Genomic DNA, 20,527 nt, shown 5'->3' with positions numbered 1-20,527 from the left:
CGTAGACGAAGTCCGCATTTCGCCCAAGACTGAAATTGCCTTCCCCACACGAGCCACACATACTATTTTTTGTCACGCCTCTAAATTCATCGATAACGGCAAAAGTAATGCAGAGATCTATGCAACAACTAGACTATAATTATACGACAACAATATATTTCATGAATGAAACGATTTGGTTTTATTTATTTTAAGCGTCACGCATAGAGGTTATAATATGATTATGAGATGTAACCAAAAGTTTATAATTTGTAAGGAACCGACGACCGTGGCCCGTGGGTATAGATTTCAGTGACTGTCTGTGCAGGGTATACGCGCGTCGCGCGTGAAATGTGCGCGCAGCACTTTTGTGGTTTCCACTTTACCGCCCGGCACTATTAGGAGGGATTCCCACTTTACCGTCTGCTGGACGGAAAAAGGACGCTTTCCAACGCTTCAACCGCTATCAAAAACTAAACTTTCAGTGCAGGCGTGACAAAAAAAAAATTTCAACACATGTGTGTTATGTACTTAGATATGTGATATAATGGTAATAGTATCATGCAGGTATCGTAAGGACTCTCAAAAGCAACGAATAATGAAATAATAAAAGAAAGTTGTAAAATGTATTCATTTATTTTTTATTTATTTTTAAAACGGTGAACATTTAAAAATTAATATTTCTTGAAAAAGACATAATCGATAAAGGCCGATTAATGAAATGTGGCCTTACTGGCATTCAAATGATTTTAAAAACGTATATTATGTACGTAATATATTTATGGGTGTATTATTATTTATTTTATATTTCATCGCCCCTGACAGTACGTGGTTACTTACATCATATCCCATAACTCACAAGAAATGTTTCGTTTAGGACACAGATATAGATACGGATTGGGGAAAAATATTGTTGTTTACGTTTTTTTTTCAATTTCTACTAACAACAATAACGTACTTATGAGGAACCTTGTATTATAGCCTATAGGTACTTTCAATATTTTTGAACGATCGACAAATTTTTTTTAGTGTACGAACTTCTCCGGAACGGCTTGACTGATTTTAATGAATTTTTTTTGTATATTTGGTAGGTATGAAAATAGGTAGTTTAAAAATAAGTATTTTTCACCCTCCTACTACCAACCGGGGAGGTGCTTAAACGGGGATTTTGAGATTTACGGTGGAAATTTTAGTTTTTTTTTTTTTTTTATTGATCTTAAGCTTCGGCCACTATGGCCATTAGCTGTAATAAATTTTAGTTTATAAATGGTTGCCATTGGTTATAGGAGAAATAATTAGTATATAAATTATAGTATTTGTTATAGTATTATTGGTTGCCATTGGTTATTCGGGCAGGTCAAGTACAAGCATGTATCAAATCGAATTTTTGAACATTGCCTACCAGATAGTCATAGCGCCTGAGTTGCACTTACTACAATTACACTTACACCTAAAAGGAGTTGTACAATCATAATTTTTTAAGAGTTGTCATTTTTTACGGGTAACAAAGTGCACGGGATCAGCTAGTATTATATAGGTATAACTGTATATTAAAATTGATTATAGGTACATAGTAATATAGTATGTTATTAATTATTATTTATTATAATATAGGTTAGGTATACATTATAAGAATTAAAGAGATATATTTTTTACCAATTGAATTTAAACATTAATCAATTTTGTTTCAATATGTATTATAAATTGTTTGTAAGCGTAATTAAACCACATAATATTTCGATTACCCTCATAATGAGCGATCCTCTTAGTGCCCTCATATCACTTCAAGACCAATACCCCCAAAACGAACTTATTCAACTTATCAAAGAAAGTATCTCATCATTGAAAAACTAAATTAATTTCATGTGGGTCTCAATGTCCCATCACACGTAAGTATCCCTGGGAACGAGAAAGCGGACGTAATGGCGGATGAAGCAGCTACCTCTGGACATACCCCCTCCACAAACAAAACCATCACCAAAGACCTGATAAAAGAAGTCCTAAAACGTATCCTCACATCATGGCAACACCACTGGGACGACACTCCAACCAGTAACAAATTAAGGAACGTCAAAAAAACAGTTTCAAAATGGCCAAGGAAAATGCACCAAGGAGAGAACCAATAATAATAAACAGAACTACGTAGAATAGGTCACTCCAATATTACCCATTCTTACTTAATCACTAAGGAACCCAGACCAATGTGCGACTCATGCAACATGCCCCTATCAATTGAACACATAATCATCAACTGCCCCATAGGCGCAAATTGACTAAATTTTTTGGGGGGACTCAAGCCCCCCTCCCCATAGGCCATATTGCTTAGTACCACAGAATATAAAAATTAGTACAAATTACTAGATTTTGAACTGGGGGGACTAGGTCCCCCCAAGCCCCCCCCCACCCTATTTGCGCCAATGAACTACCCCAAAATTGCATCTTCACGTCATGTCATCTTCTTAAAAATCCTACATCACTCAAAAAAGCCCTCAACCAAAACAACATCGCCAATATTTTCAATTTTTTTAAAGTAAATGGTTTAGACGATAAACTATAAATCTCCTGTATACATCATATGTTTCTTTTCTCTTTTTAATATTGTATAAAACTTTTAGTTATAAATTTGTAAATTTCACTAGGCTAATAATTTTTGTAATCGAAGCCTTAAAAAATAAAAAAATTAATATTTCGATTGAATGTCAATTTTCAATGAACACAAAAATAAAATTAAACATTTAATATAAATACCAAGTAAGTGTTTGATTGTCAATCTTTAATAATCGTTAACCTTAGTAAGTTAAATAAATTTTAATTTTAAATATTTAAATTCCAATTTAAGTTAAATCTTGATAATAGTTATGATTGACAAATGTTGTGTGGGTAAGACTTCGTGTAAATGTTCGCAGTGACCATGAAACGAAATTACTAATAAAAAAAAACTATGATATACAATATGGAATAAGGACGTTTTTACATTAATACGTAATTTTTTTAAAGTTAAATAATATATTATTTACCTCCATAAATTATTATTTTAATTTATATACACCCGCCTCGGCGAAACATGTGATATTCTTATCAATCTATGTCCTCTTGCTGGTGTGCCGAACTGTAAGTTCTATCAGCTCTATGGATTGCTGATAACGCTGCGCCTGCTTTTTCAATTTTTATTGTTAATAGTTAATTCTTCACCGTCATCAGTCATCACTAGTCCCTAAAAATTTTTTTCACTGCTCGCTGAATTGCGGTTATTACCTACCTCTGTACCCGTCCTTTCATTTTTAATTAGATTTCACTGTATCCGAAAAAATGAATTCTAAATTCTTAGCTATGAGTTCAAAGATCATTTTTAGGAATCCAAGTAGAATGTTTGCTGCTTCTTCCGCAAAATTCACCAAAGTCAATGATGAAGGTGAGTACTCAAAAATATGCATTTTTCATTTTTAATTTTTAATTAATACTAGGTAATATTAAAAATATTTATCCCTTTTCATGAATTCTTTACAGATTATGTAATAGCTATTATACCTATAAAAATCAATGAATTGTGATATTGTTTCGAATTATTGATTTATATGACTGCTTATTAATATTAGGTAACTTTTCACAAAAATCTTATTAGTTACTAGAAAAATTACTAAAAATGTTTTGCATTGTATCCAATGTATCAAATCTGTAAGTATTTATAATATAATAGAAATACCTATACAACTATGTAAAGGTCAACTGAAATATTGTAATCAATACCGTTTAGATAAGATAGTAATGAATTTAATAATAACTACTAAGGTTGAATAGGTTGATAATATTTTAGCAATATTCAGTGGTATAACTATAAAGGTGTCAAAAGGACTTGAAATTCTATTTCTAAATATTATTGGGCAACAGGAATCTGTCAGGTTTTACAGATAATTACAACATTTTAAAAATAAATACATTTATTTAGATAGAAAATTTTTTTTTATATATGAAAAAAGATAATTTACAATCCTTACATATAATGGAACAATAAGCAAATTTGATATTTAATATACAATGAAACATGGCATGAATGACACAATGAGAGAATCATACATTGCTAATACTTATTACTAGAATTTAGATTTGTATGCATTTGCATATTTATTATTTTTGATTGTATAATATGCTAAGTCAGCACAGAATATTTAGTTTCAAGACATAACAATTTAAAATATGAAACTTTTATGGAGCATATTTTGCTTATTTCGACATTTGTCATTTACCCATTTTTTTTTATTTTAAGATTTTATTTGTAGACATTTTTGAAATAATCAAATATAAAAACCACCAGCTTCCTCGCTCCGCGCAGAATCTAAAAAATAAATCATATTTTTTAGTTTCATTAGGTATTACTGATTTGTTGGCTGTCAGCGAAGACAATACATGACATCATTGAATATAATTCCCATGTAGTTTTCTGGAGTAATTAAACATTTGGGTAAAACTTACCAAGGGGCTAGGTTATATTTTTTAGATCTTTACCTTTCATGTACATGTCTTGAAACTATAAAAAGTAACTAAAAATTTGTGTATGTAGGTTAGGTTAGGTTAATTAAATTAATAAAATGTAACATTTATTTAAATTTAATAAACAATGACGGCTTCGCGGTCATGGAAAGCAAAAGTAATTTCCGTGGCACTGTTGGTTATAAACTAAAAAAAAAACGTTAGGTTAGGTACCCAATATAACTAGAAAAATATATTATTTTATTTAAACATATTCAATTGTAGGCACTTGAAAATAACTAAAATAATACTTTAATCATGGTGTTTTTCATTTTTTTGTACTATTTCTATTTCAGGATTTCCCGATCCTTTGGATTTAGCTACCGGTATTGAAAAAAAAGAAATGCTATTGCGTCTAGCTGGAAATGATGTAAGTTTATTTAAGCGTATAGTTTAACATTTTTTTTTGTTATCTTATTATATATCATCATTTAATAAATAGTAAAATTATTTTCTGTACTTTAAAAAGATTTTTAACTTGAAAAAAATGTCTGTAATATTCAAAGTCAATCAAAATACACGTGTGATTTAAAAAGTTAACTTAAAATGTAATCAACTCTTAAAAATACCTACTTACCATGGCATAGTTAGAATTTATGAATGTAGGGGAGGGGACAAACCCAAAATTACATGTTTGTCAATTAACATAAATTTATTTTATTGCATTTAAAAATTTACCATTAAATTGTAAAGAGTTACCATTATTAAAAAAAGAAGATACATCATACGTTAATTGGAAATTATCAAAATATTTATTTATTAATGTCTGAAATGCTTGAAAGTCTTTTTTCTCTAATAAACAATTTGGTTTCAAAAGTAATCTCTACAGAACATAACTCTTGTGGTTGATAACTTTGTTTTAAAAATATTGATAACAATTTCAAAGTACATAATGGACAATGGGTATTATTCGTAGATGTGCAAAAAGCTTTTGTTTGTTTAAATCATGAAATATTTCTTAAAAAATTATGTGTGTAAGGTATATGGAGTACCAAATAATCTGTTAAAATCTTTTTTTAAGAGTTAAAATACCTAGATCTATTTAGTATTTAAATTTTAGTTACTTTACATAATAATCCATTCAACTTTTATTGCACATTACTTTTTCTTAATACAGTTATATAAATTAAACATGAAACAAACATTATTTTCTTTTATGCATTAAATTCGTTAATAATAACTGCTCCCCTAAAACAAATATACATTTTAGGGGATGCTACATTTTTGTAAACAGTTTCAAATTGTAAAATGTTTTTATTACCTATTATTGTTGCAACAAATATATTATTGCTATTTACTAAAATTGAATCAATGCTATAAAAAAAAAAAGTTTATTGTAAGTTTAATTTTGTTTATATAATATTATATTGGATTCAAATTAAAAAATAATTATCATTGTACCAATCTAATACACAAATGAATATAACTAATTTCTATAAAATTTGTTTTAAATAAAATAGTTTCATATTTTATACTTATAAATACTTCTTAAACATTTAAAAGCAGCCATTTTATTTCTTAAACAAAAAAATAATGTAATTGTATTTCTTTTTAAACAACAAAACAATTTAATTCAGTTAGAATATATCTGTGATGTTTTGTAAAGTTTAAAATAGTAAGCAATATTTTATTGTTGGGTAATATACTCATTTAGGGTAGAATTGAGGTAATTGAGGGGCTAATGAAATCAGAAACAAGTACATTGTGCATATATTTTTAAGTACCTATCTAAATTATGGCTCTTGTGGACCTCTGGTTATGCCACTGTATATTTACTTATAAAAAAAAAAAAGTCGTTAAAATTAAAAAATAATTTCAGAGTTCATCGCATAAATTATCTTTAAAAAAAACTTCTTTAATGAAAGCAATATTTTTTAAAACATGCATATTTTGTTTAGAATACATTATATTATGCTTAAAAATATCCTCAAATTATTTGTTATGCCATACATTCCTATAATATCAATATCATATATTATAATTCTTTTATAGGATCCATACAATTTGAAAGCTATAAAACGTGGCGTGGGTACCTGTGATAAACCCACTTTAGTTCCATCTGCCTTTGAAGCAAGAATTATTGGCTGTGTTTGTGAAGAAGACGCATCTCATGTCAAATGGATGTGGCTATATTCTGGAGAACCAAAACGTTGTTATTGTGGCCATTGGTATAAATTAGAATTCAAGGAAGCACTTGTATGAACAATTAATGTTTTCATAACAAGTATATAGTCCTGTTTCAAATGATATATTTTTTGTCTGTTAAATTGTTATGTTATTAAAAAGTCCATCTTTGGAATCAATAACAGTTAATTGTTATTAAATTGTTTAACAAAAATAAATAAGGCTTATGAAAAAAAAAAAATGTTAGAATAATATATTTTAGTATTTCAAGTACTTTAACTGTTCATATTGTTAATTCGGCAAACACTGTCATTTGTAGTTTTGGTAAAATAATCAATTATAAATATTATATTAAATTAAATAAAGTTTTTTTATTGTATATATCTGTGAGGTAATTATGTTCTGGGTGAAAAACAAACAAGACATTTTTACAGTTTTAAATTATTGCTACACTTGTTTCTAATCAAACTGTATTGTTTAGATTTGACAGTTTTTTTACTTAAGTTGATAATATATTTTCAACTTAAACAACAAAATTTAAATTTTATAAACATAAATAATTTTAATTTATTAATGATATTAAATATAATTACAAATTAAGTGTACTTAGTTTTGTAAAACATTTTGGTGTAGTTTAATAAATTTAAATTATCTTGAAATAATAAAAACATAAATAAACATGATTATATACAAAATTTAAGATTAAAGTACTATCTTAGCCTGTTACTGTCTGAATACATAAATATAAATTACATGTTCATTATTCAAATTGTTTCAATATGCTGTTGGTTGATTTGTTGAGTTTGGCTGTTTGTTGAATTTTCTCTTGATGAAGCTGTGAGGTTGTTTTAACACTCATAGATGTTTTACTAAGATTGATAGTATTATCTGTTTTCTCTATTTTCTGCAAAGTAAAAAAGTAATTTTTAACCAAATTGTCGTTTGTAGGATGATTTATTTATTATTTTTAAGGTTTTCAGCACAGCTATACAATATACATAATAGTATACTCTTGTTTTACAATGAATGGGTGTTTTCTCGTTTTTTCTTGAAGAAAAAATGCTCTGATAAAATACTTTGAGGGTTGTTTGCGGTAGATAATGTGGGGTTCAAAAGTAGATATTTTCAATTACTAAATTACTATAGGGCATAAGGCTTTGTTTGAGCCCAAATTTTTTTCCAGAATCACATACATGTATATTTTAATAAATTTTTTGAGTGTGGTAAAATTATAGTAATAAAAATAAGTGTGCAGTGGTATAATAATTTACCACTTTGATATGTTAACGCGATTACTGATAACAATAACGTTTGCGTACAGGCTTACCACTTGTATGACATTATATTTCCCGTTACATCAAGTGGTAAAATAATATACCAATAACTCATCAGCAGAAAAATAAAACTGTCTGGTAAATATAGCTACCAGAGACATATAAAGGGTTAAAATAATTTAAATTTTGCAAAGTTTTAATATTATAATTAATACAGTTATTAAACAACCATTATTACAAAACAGTTAAAAAGTTAGACCATCTCTACTCAGAGTAGTTTTTCATTATATATAATGATTTATTATTGCATTTTCCTTTAACACAACCATTACAGTGACCTACTGAATATCAAAGTACATATAATAATAACAGTTACCTTTACCTAAATTATAAAATATATGAACTTAGAAATAATATTTTAAAAGTAAAATTGTTGGTATATTATAGTATTATACCAACATGGTAAACAATAACATTCAACAATTTAAATTACTTAAGTACAGTAAATAAATAATACAGACCATTAAATCAACACCAATTTCATTTTTTTTGTCATTTCTCATCAAATACGCAAATGGATTACTGGTAGCAGTGGCTGTGATTGTACTCAATGACTTCATTTCTCTCTTTTCTTCATACTTTTTAGGGTTTGGGCCATCATTATTAGTTGTTTTTTTATTTACGAACAACAATGTATTAGTCAACTTGTCACCAGTCCGTTTCATGAATGATCCTTTTATACATTTGTTATGCTGGAAAATATTAATGATTTATTCAAAACAGATATTGAAACTAATATAATATAGGTAAAAGACTAAGTATATTATTATATTGTTACACTGCACTATTTTAAATTGTATACATTAATTATCATTAATGAACATATCTTACTTTTGATGTGATTATGTTCACAAGTTGGAGGTCAGCAAAATCATTGGTTGTTATTTTATTTGTTTTAATTGTATCAGTTGAATTTGTACTTAAAGTTTGACTATTTGGATCAGTTTCATCAGTATTTTCATTTATTTCCGATGATTCATTTTTTTTTTCACTATCGGATGTTTTTGATATTAGCTTACTTTTGCCATTTTTATACTTCACCTATGATATTAAAATTGAAATAAATGTATTATTGATTCATTCGTTTGTATATATACAAGGTGGGCCACATTACTAAATATCATTGAAAACTAGAAATAATGGTGGCCTATCTTGTATGGAGATATAAAACAAGGGTATAAATATTTAGTATACAAAACATACTACATGGGTTTTTTTCACAACTGATATAGATGTCTGTAAAATATTATTTGATTCTTCATCGCTTTCTTCCTCATCAGAGTATTTATTTTTCTGGAAAAAATAAAGATAAAAATATAATATACACTATACATTATAAATATATGTAAGTGTACAACTGTTTTATCAGTAAATTAATATTATAAATCTACTGATCCGAGTTATTTTTTTTTTTTTATTAAAGCATGGATATTGAATCAGTCGTTGAAACAAAATATTTTTTTTTCAAAATTAATTATTAAAAAATCGGGTATGTGGGTGTTGTTCTGCTGTACAGTAGGTTACAAGTCACTGCAATGGATGGTGTTAAATTTAAATTCAATGATAAAATAGGAAAAATGATTTTGAGAGAAGATGATTTGTCGGTCATTAATATTTTATACTAAATTTATATTGTTATTACTTATTAGTTATTATTAATATGGCAGCCGGTAGGGATGGGCATGAAATCCGAATATCTGAATTATCCGAATATCCGGATATCCAAATCCGGATTTGAATCAAATTCTTATCCGGATTTCCCGAATTATCCGGATTTATGGATTTGCTTTTTTATGTGACTTCAGACTTACAAATATTTTTAATGTATGGTAAAATAAATTATTTTATTATAATGAAAATTTAACAAAATGTTATATTATATCAAAGTTCGTATCATAAAAATCGTTCGAAATGTATACATTTCAAATAGATAAGTATAGTATATAGTGTGTATACCCAATTAATTAATCTTTACTGAATAACCTTCGGATGGTTATTGAAAAAGGTTTTTTGAAGATAAGTTAAATTTATCTTACAACAATAATTGTTATCGATATAATTGTTTACTCGGACATGTTCTTTTACAATTATCAAATAAGAATTATCGAAAAATATCAAGTGGAGAGTGGAGACATATTTGTAGGAATAGTATTTCTGTTGCATCAAACGTGTTAACATTGAATAATTGTACTATAATGCCTCCAAGTAAAATTTGGAATTTTTTTCAAATAAAACTGCTATATGTTCTGTATGCAACGACGTTTTAAAAAATATGGGATCTACATCTATTTTATGGTCGCATTATAATCGGTGGCATAATCCCACTGCAAACGAAATTAATGAAGAACAGCACGCTAAAGAACATACAGGGTAAGCATGTTATTAATACTACACTGTTTATGCTTTAATTAGTTATTAAAGTGAGAACTTTATTGCGCTATAATATGTGCTATATGCGCTTAATTGGGGACCTATTTCGTTGAACGTCCGCGTAAATAAATATATAATTGGTTGCTATTGGTTAATCTGGCACGTTTGTTGATTTCTATTATTATTTTTTGTCAATATACATATTTATGTATATAAATGAATGTCTGTGCGTAGATTAGACCTCTGGTAAGAAGATAGGCTAATTTAAAGAGTGTTAAATTTGGTTTTTTTCATTGTATTTTAGTACGGTTAGGTTAGTTTAGGATTTTGTATTATTTAATTATATTAATCCAACTTAGGCGGAATTAAGTAAAAATAACAAACTTGGTAAAACTTTGATACTTTACAGTTAAATCATACACTTAGGTACAAACAGTACGGGGTCCGCGATCTACCGCAGATAGATTGCCTACCTGATAATAATATACTGCTGCCGTCAGTATACTGATTTTTAATAAAACAAGGTAATCTAATAATATGACAATGAATAATGATCCCTTGCAATCTACAACAAGATATGGCACTACATTATATGCAGTTTTCTCTGGATTTATCGATACTCTTGAATCAAAAACATTTATATTGTATTATAGTTATCATAAGCCCATTGTTTCATCAATTTCACTAGAAAATTGACAAAATATTACGATTGAACCCGTAAATGATAATAAAATTGATGTTAAACTTGTACCAAATATTGAAAGCGTTGCTGTTGAACCCGAAGAAAATAGTCAATATTTATGTGATAATTTATAAATTAAAAGTTAATGTAGAACCTGCACGAGCTATTGAAAGTGTTACCATTGTATTAGTAGAAAATAATTAATTTTAAGATGACATATATGTATATTTGATTGTTATATTGTAATAATATTTTGCATTTATCATACCATGTCATCATAATATCTAACCTGAAAATATAGTTCTCACTTTTACGGTACGTCTTGCGACGCTCCCATTATTTATTTAATTTTAATTATTGAATAATTGTTATTACACTAGATTAAAAATCCCAAAATATTTTTTTGTAGAGAAATTGATAGTAATGAGAGCAATAGCGATAATGAACAAATAGCTTCAACATCTTCAACTTTCATTTCTTCTCAGTCAACTTCCTCATCAACAATCAGCCCTGCTTTGAAACGTAAAAAGCACTACCATAACGATAACATTTGTAAAAGAAATTCAAGACCATTAGATAAAAATCGATGTGAAATTATTACGCAAAGTATTTGCAAAATGATAATTGTTGATATGTTACCATTTAGTACAGTTGAAAATAAAGGTTTTCGTTCATTAATTTCAACAATTGAGCCACTTTATACTATTCCATCGCGAAAATGCATTACTACACGTATTGAAAAAATGTATATAGATAAATCACAAAGTATCAGAAATATCATAGAAAACATTAATTATATTTCTTTAACAACTGATGGTTAGACATCAACAGCAATTGATTCATATTTAACATTTACTGCTCATTATTTTGATGATAATTGGAAATTGTATAGTGTAACTCTTTCAATTGAAGAAATACAAGAAAGTCATACGGCTGAAAATTTAAAAGACAGTATTATGAATGTTATTGAGTCTTGGAATTTAAATAATAAAATAACGGGAATTAGTCATGATAATGCTGCAAACATTTCAAATGCTGTAAAACTATTTTACGATCAAGATATTTATTCAAATCGTTGTGCTGCTCATACACTACAATTAGCTGTGAAAAAATGTTTAGATTTAAATACATGTCGTCCTTTATTAAAAACCGCATCAAAAATTGTTGCTAGTTTTCGACAATCTTCTAAAAGAACATATGCCTTAGAAAATTATTTAGCTGAGAAAGAGTGCAAAAAACTTAATCTTGTACAAAGTTGCCCTACACGTTGGAATTCTACTCTAGATATGTTAGAACGATTGTTGGAACTTCGTTCAGCTGTAGTTGTCATTATGTCTGATCGGACACTTTTTAATAGTAAGATCGCGAAAGATCAAGAATTACTAGAAGAAGACTGGGAAAAAATAGAAATACTTGTTACTTTATTGAAACCATTAAAAACAGCAACAACAGTTTTATGTGCTGATCAAAATGTCACTATATCAATGGTAAGTTGATTAAAAATTATAAGTATAATTAATATTCAACAATAATTATTATTTTGTAAATATCATAAAATTGTTGTGTTTATTTTCAGGTTTTACCAATTGTTAAAAGTCTTATTGTAAAACATTATAAACCCAATAATCTAGATAGTAGGTTTTCAACTCTATTCAAAGAGACCATTATTCACGAATTATCAACACGTTTTTCTGTACAAATTGATGTTGACAACGATTGCGAAAGAGAAATTAGTATCACTCAAATGGCTAGCATACTTGATCCTAGATACAAAAATATGTCATTTGAATCTTCCGAAAATATTAAAAATCGTATTAAACAAATAGTACGTTCAAAAATGGTTTTGTTAAGCAGAAATACTGATGTACGTATACCTACATAAAAACGCACAGCACTTGATGAATTACTTGAAGAAGAACCAAATAATGATACTGACGAGTTTTCAAGGTATATGGCGGAATTTCAAATAAATCATAATGCAGATCCATGTGCATGGTGGAAAGATCATGAAAACATTTATCCAACGTTAGCCGTATTAGCTAAACAAATATTATGTATACCAGCATCTTCTGCTTCATCAGAAAGAGTTTTTTCAACAGCCGGTAATATATTATCCCCAAAATATAATTACACCATGCCATTTGTCAGCCTTAGTTTTTTTAAAACAAAATAATAATTTTTAATTAAAAAAAAATAATTTAAGTAATATGCATGAATATGTTTACTGTTACTGTTTACTGTTTTGTATGAATTATTGTTGAATTATTAATATATATTATTTACCTAGTGAGATTAAATATAATTTTTGCTATGTTATAAAGTATTTATTTTGTTATTTTGATTTTTGTTAGATATTATTTAATAATTATTATATAAAATGTTATGTTACATTATTTCACATTTTTTTTTTTTTAGTATAAAAAAATAATAATTAATTTTTACAAATAAAAATGTGCTTAAAAATTTCAATAAAACCATTTACATAATTAAGTAATTGTTTTTATTACAGCTAAGCGCAAAACATCACTAGTACTTAAAATGCGTTCAAAATGTTGTATACCCATGTCTGAAAATTATATTATAGAATTAAAATATTATTATTATATAAAAATGAGTCATTGAACAGCAAAATCGAGTTGAATAATCCGGATACTCCGGATAATCCGTGAAATCCGGATTTTCTAAATCCGGATTTGACAAATCCGAATAATTCGGATTTTTGAAATCCGGATATGCCCACCACTAGTAGCCGGTAAGTTGAATTAATATTATAAAATTACAATCCTTATTGAAATGACTCAAAGTATTTTGGAAATTTAGTTAGAAATACTATGAACTGTATTTTTATTACAGCCAGTACAAGTTATCAAAGCAGTATTTTGATTAATTCCAGACAGGCAAATATAACATGTAACAAATCTATTACAATAAACCTGATGTGACTATTCGGATGTGACCTGATGGACAAGTGCACAACATACGATAATCGAATGTCTTACTTGTAAAACGGATAAAACTGTAATGTGTTGATATACAAGGTGTACCAGGAAGATCTTAGAATTTTAAATTTAACATACATTTGAATATGTCAGATCATCGTGATAAATTCAGTAAATTCAGTGTAACAGAAAAATCTGACAAAAATAAAATAAAAGTAATTGAAGCTAGTTAAACGTGTGATAAAAATTGTGAACATTATATGGATAATATATAATCTAAGAAATATATTCATGTCATTCCCAAAAATATAATTTTGAAAAAAATTATTACGTTTTAAATGAATTTACTCCAAAAAAATTATTAATATTTTAAAAAAATTCTAAAAAATAAATTACTTAACTTAGATAAATGTTTTTACCATCAAAATTGTTCTTATAATATACAAATTGTCTAAAACGATTAGAATCAAATTTAAAAAAAATTATATACTATAAATATAGTGAGTGTTTATAAATTATATAAAAGAAACATTTCTTTGAAATATTGTCAGTTCTTTCTGTTCCAACCTGTATATTTTAATATTTAGATATATAATAATATATTGTTACTTCTAATAAATAAGATTCACGCTTGAAACGTTCATGTCTCCACTGTTCCGTTTTGTCATCATCACTTAATACATCATCTTCATTATCATCTTCATTGTCTGAGAATAATGGTCTTTTTACATCATTTTGATCTGTATAGGAAACAAAAATATTATGAATAAAGAAAACATATTACTAAATTAAAATCTAACCAGCATCATCCCATTGAAATTTTCTTTTTCGGTTAGATTCTGAATATAATTCACCATCTTCAAGAAGCATTTCTTTGAGTGCAGTTACTTGCTGCTTATCATCGTCCAAAAGTTGGCGCCTAAATTTAGTTTAAAAACATTAGTTTAAGCCCAAATGATTACATTTATAACCATACATATATATCTTGTCTAATCCATCTTTAACAATATTTTCATCTAGCTTATCCTTGTCACCTTCTTCTTCTTCTAATTTGTCATTTAAACCAACTAATCTATCTTCATCATCAGAACTCCAGTCTGATTCAGATAACTCAGCTTCATCATCAAAAAAGTCTTTAGCTGAAACTAGTTTGAGAGACACATTATCATCATCAGCATCGTCTTCATTTGTAATACTGTTAGCGTCGTTTTGTGAACTAAAACAATAAATATTATTCACATATTATATTTAAAAATAAGTCATAAATATTTAACGTACACTTCATCATCAAAATAGTCTTTAGCTGAAACTAGTTTGAGAGATACATCATCATCTTCATTTGTAATACTGTCAGCGTCGTTTTGTGAACTAAAACAATAAATATTATTCACATATTATATTTAAAAATAAGTCATAAATATTTAACGTACACTTCATCATTAAAATAGTCTTTGGCTGAAACTAGTTTGAGAGAATTTGTAATACTGTCAGTGTCGTTTTGTGTACTACAACAATAAATATTACCCACATATTATGTTTGAAAAATAATTCATAAATATTTAACTTACGCTTCATCATCAAAATAGTCTTTAGCTGAAACCAGTTTAAGAGACGCATCATCATTAGCATCAACTTCATTTGTAATACTGTCAGCGTCGTTTTGTGAACTAAAACAATAAATATTATTCACATATTATATTTAAAAAATAAGTCATAAATATTTAACTTACGCTTCATCAACAAAAAAGTCTTTAGCTGAAACTAGTTTGAGAGATACATTATCATCAGCATCATCTTCATTTAAAATACTATCAGCGCCGTTTTGTGTTCTAAAACAATAAATATTACTCGGATAATATATTTAAAAAATAAGTCATAAATATTTGACTTACACTTCAGAATCAAAATTATCTTCAAAATCATCTACTTCTTGACTATAACCTTCCTGTAAATATAAAATATAATATATTTATCTAGTGACATAAAAAATATAAGTTGTATATAAAACCTTAGCATCCAATTGTTGGGATTGGAATTGTCCAGAACAAAAACCCATCAGTTGTTGTGTAGAGGCAATAGCTTCAGAATCATTAAATAAAGGTGATAAATTTGGTATTAATTTAATTTCTGTGTTTGAATGATTTTCATCTCTAGTGTCCATGTCATCATCACTGCTTTCTGATAATAAAACTAATCTACGTTTCTTATTTTTAGAAAATTCTATATCACAGTCTAAAAGAAAAATAATATTTTACAAAACAATAAAGTTGTTAAATTTTTTTATTTTTTCATTAGATATTTGTATTACCTTCTTCATCTCCTGATTCATTATTAAAATTATTAGACCGATTGTCTTCATCATCTGAACTACAATCTAATTCAGACGACTCTGCTTCATCATCAATGAATGTTTTAACTATATTTCTTTTTAATTTGTCTTCAGTGTCTATAATATTATTATGATTAAAAATAATGAACTTACTTGTTACATTCTAATTATTTTTTAAGTTGTCATTACCTTTCTGAAATTAACAAAAAAAAATTAATAGAAATATTGAATAAAGAAAGTAACATATTTATACAAACCTCTGTTTCATCTTCAGTAAGAGGTTCTTCTGTACACAAACTTTTCCCTTGCCTAGAATTATCTTCATCATCATCAATTGCTTCATCTTCAGATGATAATTCACTTTCTATGATTGAGTTAGTGTCATAATTTTCTTCATCGTCATTAAATTCAGATAAACTATTGTTATGGTTCTCATTTAAAGTAATCTCTATGTAACACAACAAATAAATACTATAAAAATATTCATATTTTAATTTTTTCAAGAAACTGGTAGGTAGATATTATATATTATTTTATAGGTAATTTTAGTAGTTTCAATTTAAATGGCTTATTAAATTTACAAAATTATTATAATATAAATAATTGAATCCGCTTAATTGGGACACATCGGGCGGTGATCTATTCATCCCCATTATCAAATTCTGTTGTCCAAATCAACTGAATAATTTTACATACAATACATTACATACTGTCATTAATGTCCTCATTAAGCGTTTGTCCCCTTTATGTGGTATCCCAATTAAACGTATTACATAAACATAATTCAAATTTATTTCAAACCTTTGTCATAGTTTTTATCATTTAAAGAAAAATTATTTTCTGCTTGAGTATTACTATTATCCAAAGCTACTTCTTCATTGTTTTCTTCTTGAACACTCTCTTCATTATAAAATTTTTCAACAGTTTGTTCTTTATTTTCTATCAATTCCCTAAATCGATATACATAAATAAATGAATGAAGAATAAGAAAATAAAATATTTATTACATTATATTATGTATATTGTGTATTATGTTATCATTGACCTGTAGGTTATGAATATGTATATATTATTAAATTTATTTTTAAAATGTGAAAATTACTTAGAAATGTTTTTAACTCTAGCCTTATCTCTACAAAACACGGTAAAATTAATATCTGATTAATGAAGTCAAACTAATAATTAATAATGATTAAAATAATCTCAGAAATTAATAAATAGTAATTTACACACCGAAATCTATAAACATATAATTTACACCCAAATAGTTTTTAGCTGAGTAAAAATGTTTACAATTATGTATATTGATATCATAGTCATATATATTATCAACAATTAAATAATACATTATGAAATATCACAGTAGCTCACAAATTACAATAATTATAACTTTCAAAGTCCTACTTAACGACAAAACTATAATACACGGTTGCTATGCTCACTCAATCAAAACTACCCTTCATTTGCTATGGAAAACTTCCCACAGTGGGAACTAGTTGAAAAATGTATTCTTCAACACATTTAATATGTTCTAGAAATAATGGATGTACATTTTTCTTAAAACTGAATACACCATACCAAAATTAGATTTTATGCATTAGGTAACTATTATTTATTAAACTCAATATTTTTCATTTTACTTGCCATGCTTTATGTAGTAATTTTTTGGAACCTGTTATAGATACATGATACTCGGTTGCTTGTTTCTGTCTGTTAAGGAAGTCTTTTAATGACTTTTGTTTTGGTTTGTGATATGGTAAACGCACATGGCTATCACTAATCAGTCGTTGAGTTTCTCTGCTTATATCATCTATATTTGTCTTACTATTATTTGATGACTTCTAAAAAAAAATAATGTAAATGTGAGTATAAAATAAGATTTAAATTAAAATTAAATTAAAAATGTATTTATTGTTTATGTTAAGCAGTTCACTTTTACTTTTATTAATTTTAATATTAGTGATCCAATATATTATCAAATTTTATTTTTTATTTTTTTTATTAGAGAACATACAATCTATACAAAAGGGCATAATACTAATATGTACTACAATAAATTTAGAACATGAATAGGGTGAGGGAAGAAACCATCCAGTGATCGTACTTCCTTCTGCTTTAAATTTAAAGGTAACATCTAAAAACATTGACCAGGTCAATTTACTAAAATATTTAAACTAACAAAACTAAATATGATTAAAATTGTAATTTATAAGTAAGTATACGAGGATAAATTATTTTTTAACAACTTATGTTTTGACAATATTCAACTATGGAACAACCTTGAACCATTGAGATGATCACATTTTTTGACTGGAATTTAATAGTAGGTTTTACAAAAGTAAAATGTAAAAACGTTTACATTAAGTTCAGTGTAGACGCTTATTCGTCCTTACACCGTAAATAAGTATTAATATAATATAATCTAATCAGTTGATAAGGTTATAGCCAGCGTTAAAAAAACTTTTAGAAAAGCACCGAGTCGCGTTCAAATTTTCAAATCCAAAGCCCCTGAAATAAGTCTACCTCCAGAGCCTGTAATTATCCGTTGGGGTACCTGGATCAATGCAGCAAATTATTACTGCGGTGATTTAAGCACAATTCGTTCTATTTTTGAATTACTTGACAATGACGATGCAGTCAGCATCAAAGATGCGAAAAAATATATCAATAGAAACGGAATAGACGTAGATCTTATTTTCATCAAATCAAATTTTTTGTCTCTTACTACATCTTTAAAAAAATTACAAACACATGGGTTGTTATTATCTGACTATATTAAAATAATTAACGATGTAGAAAAATCATTTGAAACTCTACGAGGTCCAATTGGATTGAAAATACAGTCAAAATTAAAACAAGTGCTAGAAAAAAATACTGGTCTATCACTTTTGAAAAAAATGTCTTGCATTTTATTGGGTATAAGAGACATTGAAGAATTTGAAGGTTTTCCAAATGATATTTCTAGTAGTGATGTTCCATATTTCAAGTTCGCCACTATCACATCAGTCAATGTAGAACGTTCATTCTCAACGTACAAAACATTTCTGACCAATAATAGAAGATCGTTCAAATTTGAAAATATTCACAAACACGTAATAATACAGTGCAATCTTCAAGGTATAAACTAAAATTTATAATTTATAAATAACTATAATATTTATTTACTTACTGATTCATTGAATTTTACCAAAAATGTTTACAGAATGAAGAAATCATACATGTACAATGGACGACAAAAAGAAAAATACTCGGGAATATTTAGGATTAAAATTATTTAAAATAAATTTTTTTATTGAGCATATTACAGTGCATATTTTATCATTTTTTTAGGCATATTATAGCGCATATTTCATGGTTTATTAGTGCTAGAAGTCTCGAGTCTGGTCATCAGCATAAAAAATTCACAACTCAATGTCTTATTTTTCTATCAAACATCAAACATCACTCATCATTTTGTTTCTCTATAGTGGCAGTACATCAATAATCACATTACACGATCAATATTATTGTCAGTAGGAATCTGCCAATAATAGTGTTTGTGTAGGGCCATAACACAAATATTTAGACTACCTATATATGTAATCAATTATTATAGTATAATTTCATAATTTAAACGATTTATATTATAAAATAACTCATATTACACACGTTTACTGCTTAGGCATGTCTATGATTTATAATTGTTATAATATATTAATTACAAAAATTACTATATTTATTATAAATCTCATATGGCATTTAAGTACCTAAGGCAATCTAATTTCCTTAGTTGAGGAATTTGCACAGATAAATTTGAAACACCACACGTCAACCGAAAACGATTTGTTCAGTCATATTGTGATGTACACAATAACATAATATTAACTAATAGGTATACTAATATCATTGAGCAAATATATACAATATATTATTATACTCAATACTAATATGTATACTTACCATAATTCTGGATTGCAAGTTACGGCTTAATAGATCGAAAACCGATATTGTTGGAAATCAGTGATTAGGAAATACCTGTTCAATACACATACTACGCGGATAGTTTGTACTAAGTATTGATTATTTAAATTTTCGGCAATCGCTAAAAACTAGCGGAACTTGGAAGAGTGCAAGACGGCAGGGCGCGAGTTGAGGAAGTTTAGCAAAGTGAAGTAAATTATCAAAAATTGTCAATTGAATAATCGAAGTATCGAATAAATGAATAATGTCCTGACTATTGTTAATTGTTATCTTATTGCAATAC

General features: G+C 27.2%; 2 protein-coding genes and 1 pseudogene across 2 annotated transcripts; 2 read left to right on the top strand and 1 right to left on the bottom strand.

The window, feature by feature from the left end:
* The first annotated feature begins 3,112 nt into the window (after nucleotides 1–3,112).
* On the top strand, nucleotides 3,113–7,011 carry LOC132935883 (cytochrome c oxidase subunit 5B, mitochondrial-like). The gene is made up of 3 exons (XM_061002519.1): nucleotides 3,113–3,391; nucleotides 4,803–4,876; nucleotides 6,499–7,011. The coding sequence occupies exons 1-3, from the start codon at nucleotides 3,289–3,291 to the stop codon at nucleotides 6,706–6,708; spliced, it is 387 nt and encodes a 128-aa protein (XP_060858502.1). The 5' UTR covers nucleotides 3,113–3,288; the 3' UTR covers nucleotides 6,709–7,011.
* A 21-nt stretch (nucleotides 7,012–7,032) lies between these two features.
* LOC132935884 (protein PFC0760c-like) lies at nucleotides 7,033–20,503 on the bottom strand. Its single transcript, XM_061002520.1, has 19 exons — nucleotides 20,224–20,503; nucleotides 17,929–18,125; nucleotides 17,086–17,234; nucleotides 16,542–16,732; nucleotides 16,474–16,477; nucleotides 16,264–16,401; nucleotides 15,964–16,187; nucleotides 15,848–15,900; nucleotides 15,686–15,784; nucleotides 15,524–15,622; nucleotides 15,386–15,460; nucleotides 15,234–15,323; nucleotides 14,932–15,171; nucleotides 14,756–14,874; nucleotides 14,565–14,695; nucleotides 9,168–9,257; nucleotides 8,796–9,005; nucleotides 8,426–8,656; nucleotides 7,033–7,534 (listed from the first exon to the last, which is right to left on the bottom strand). Exons 1-19 carry the CDS (start codon nucleotides 20,224–20,226, stop codon nucleotides 7,391–7,393), a joined length of 2,487 nt encoding a protein of 828 aa, XP_060858503.1. The 5' UTR covers nucleotides 20,227–20,503; the 3' UTR covers nucleotides 7,033–7,390.
* LOC132935297 (zinc finger BED domain-containing protein 4-like) lies at nucleotides 9,289–13,199 on the top strand (annotated as a pseudogene).
* Nucleotides 20,504–20,527: the final 24 nt, after the last annotated feature.

The sequence above is a fragment of the Metopolophium dirhodum genome, chromosome 1 (genome assembly GCF_019925205.1).
Source record: "Metopolophium dirhodum isolate CAU chromosome 1, ASM1992520v1, whole genome shotgun sequence".
NCBI classification, from domain to species: Eukaryota; Metazoa; Arthropoda; class Insecta; order Hemiptera; family Aphididae; genus Metopolophium; species Metopolophium dirhodum.
This window is presented reverse-complemented; position numbering and strand designations above follow the sequence as displayed.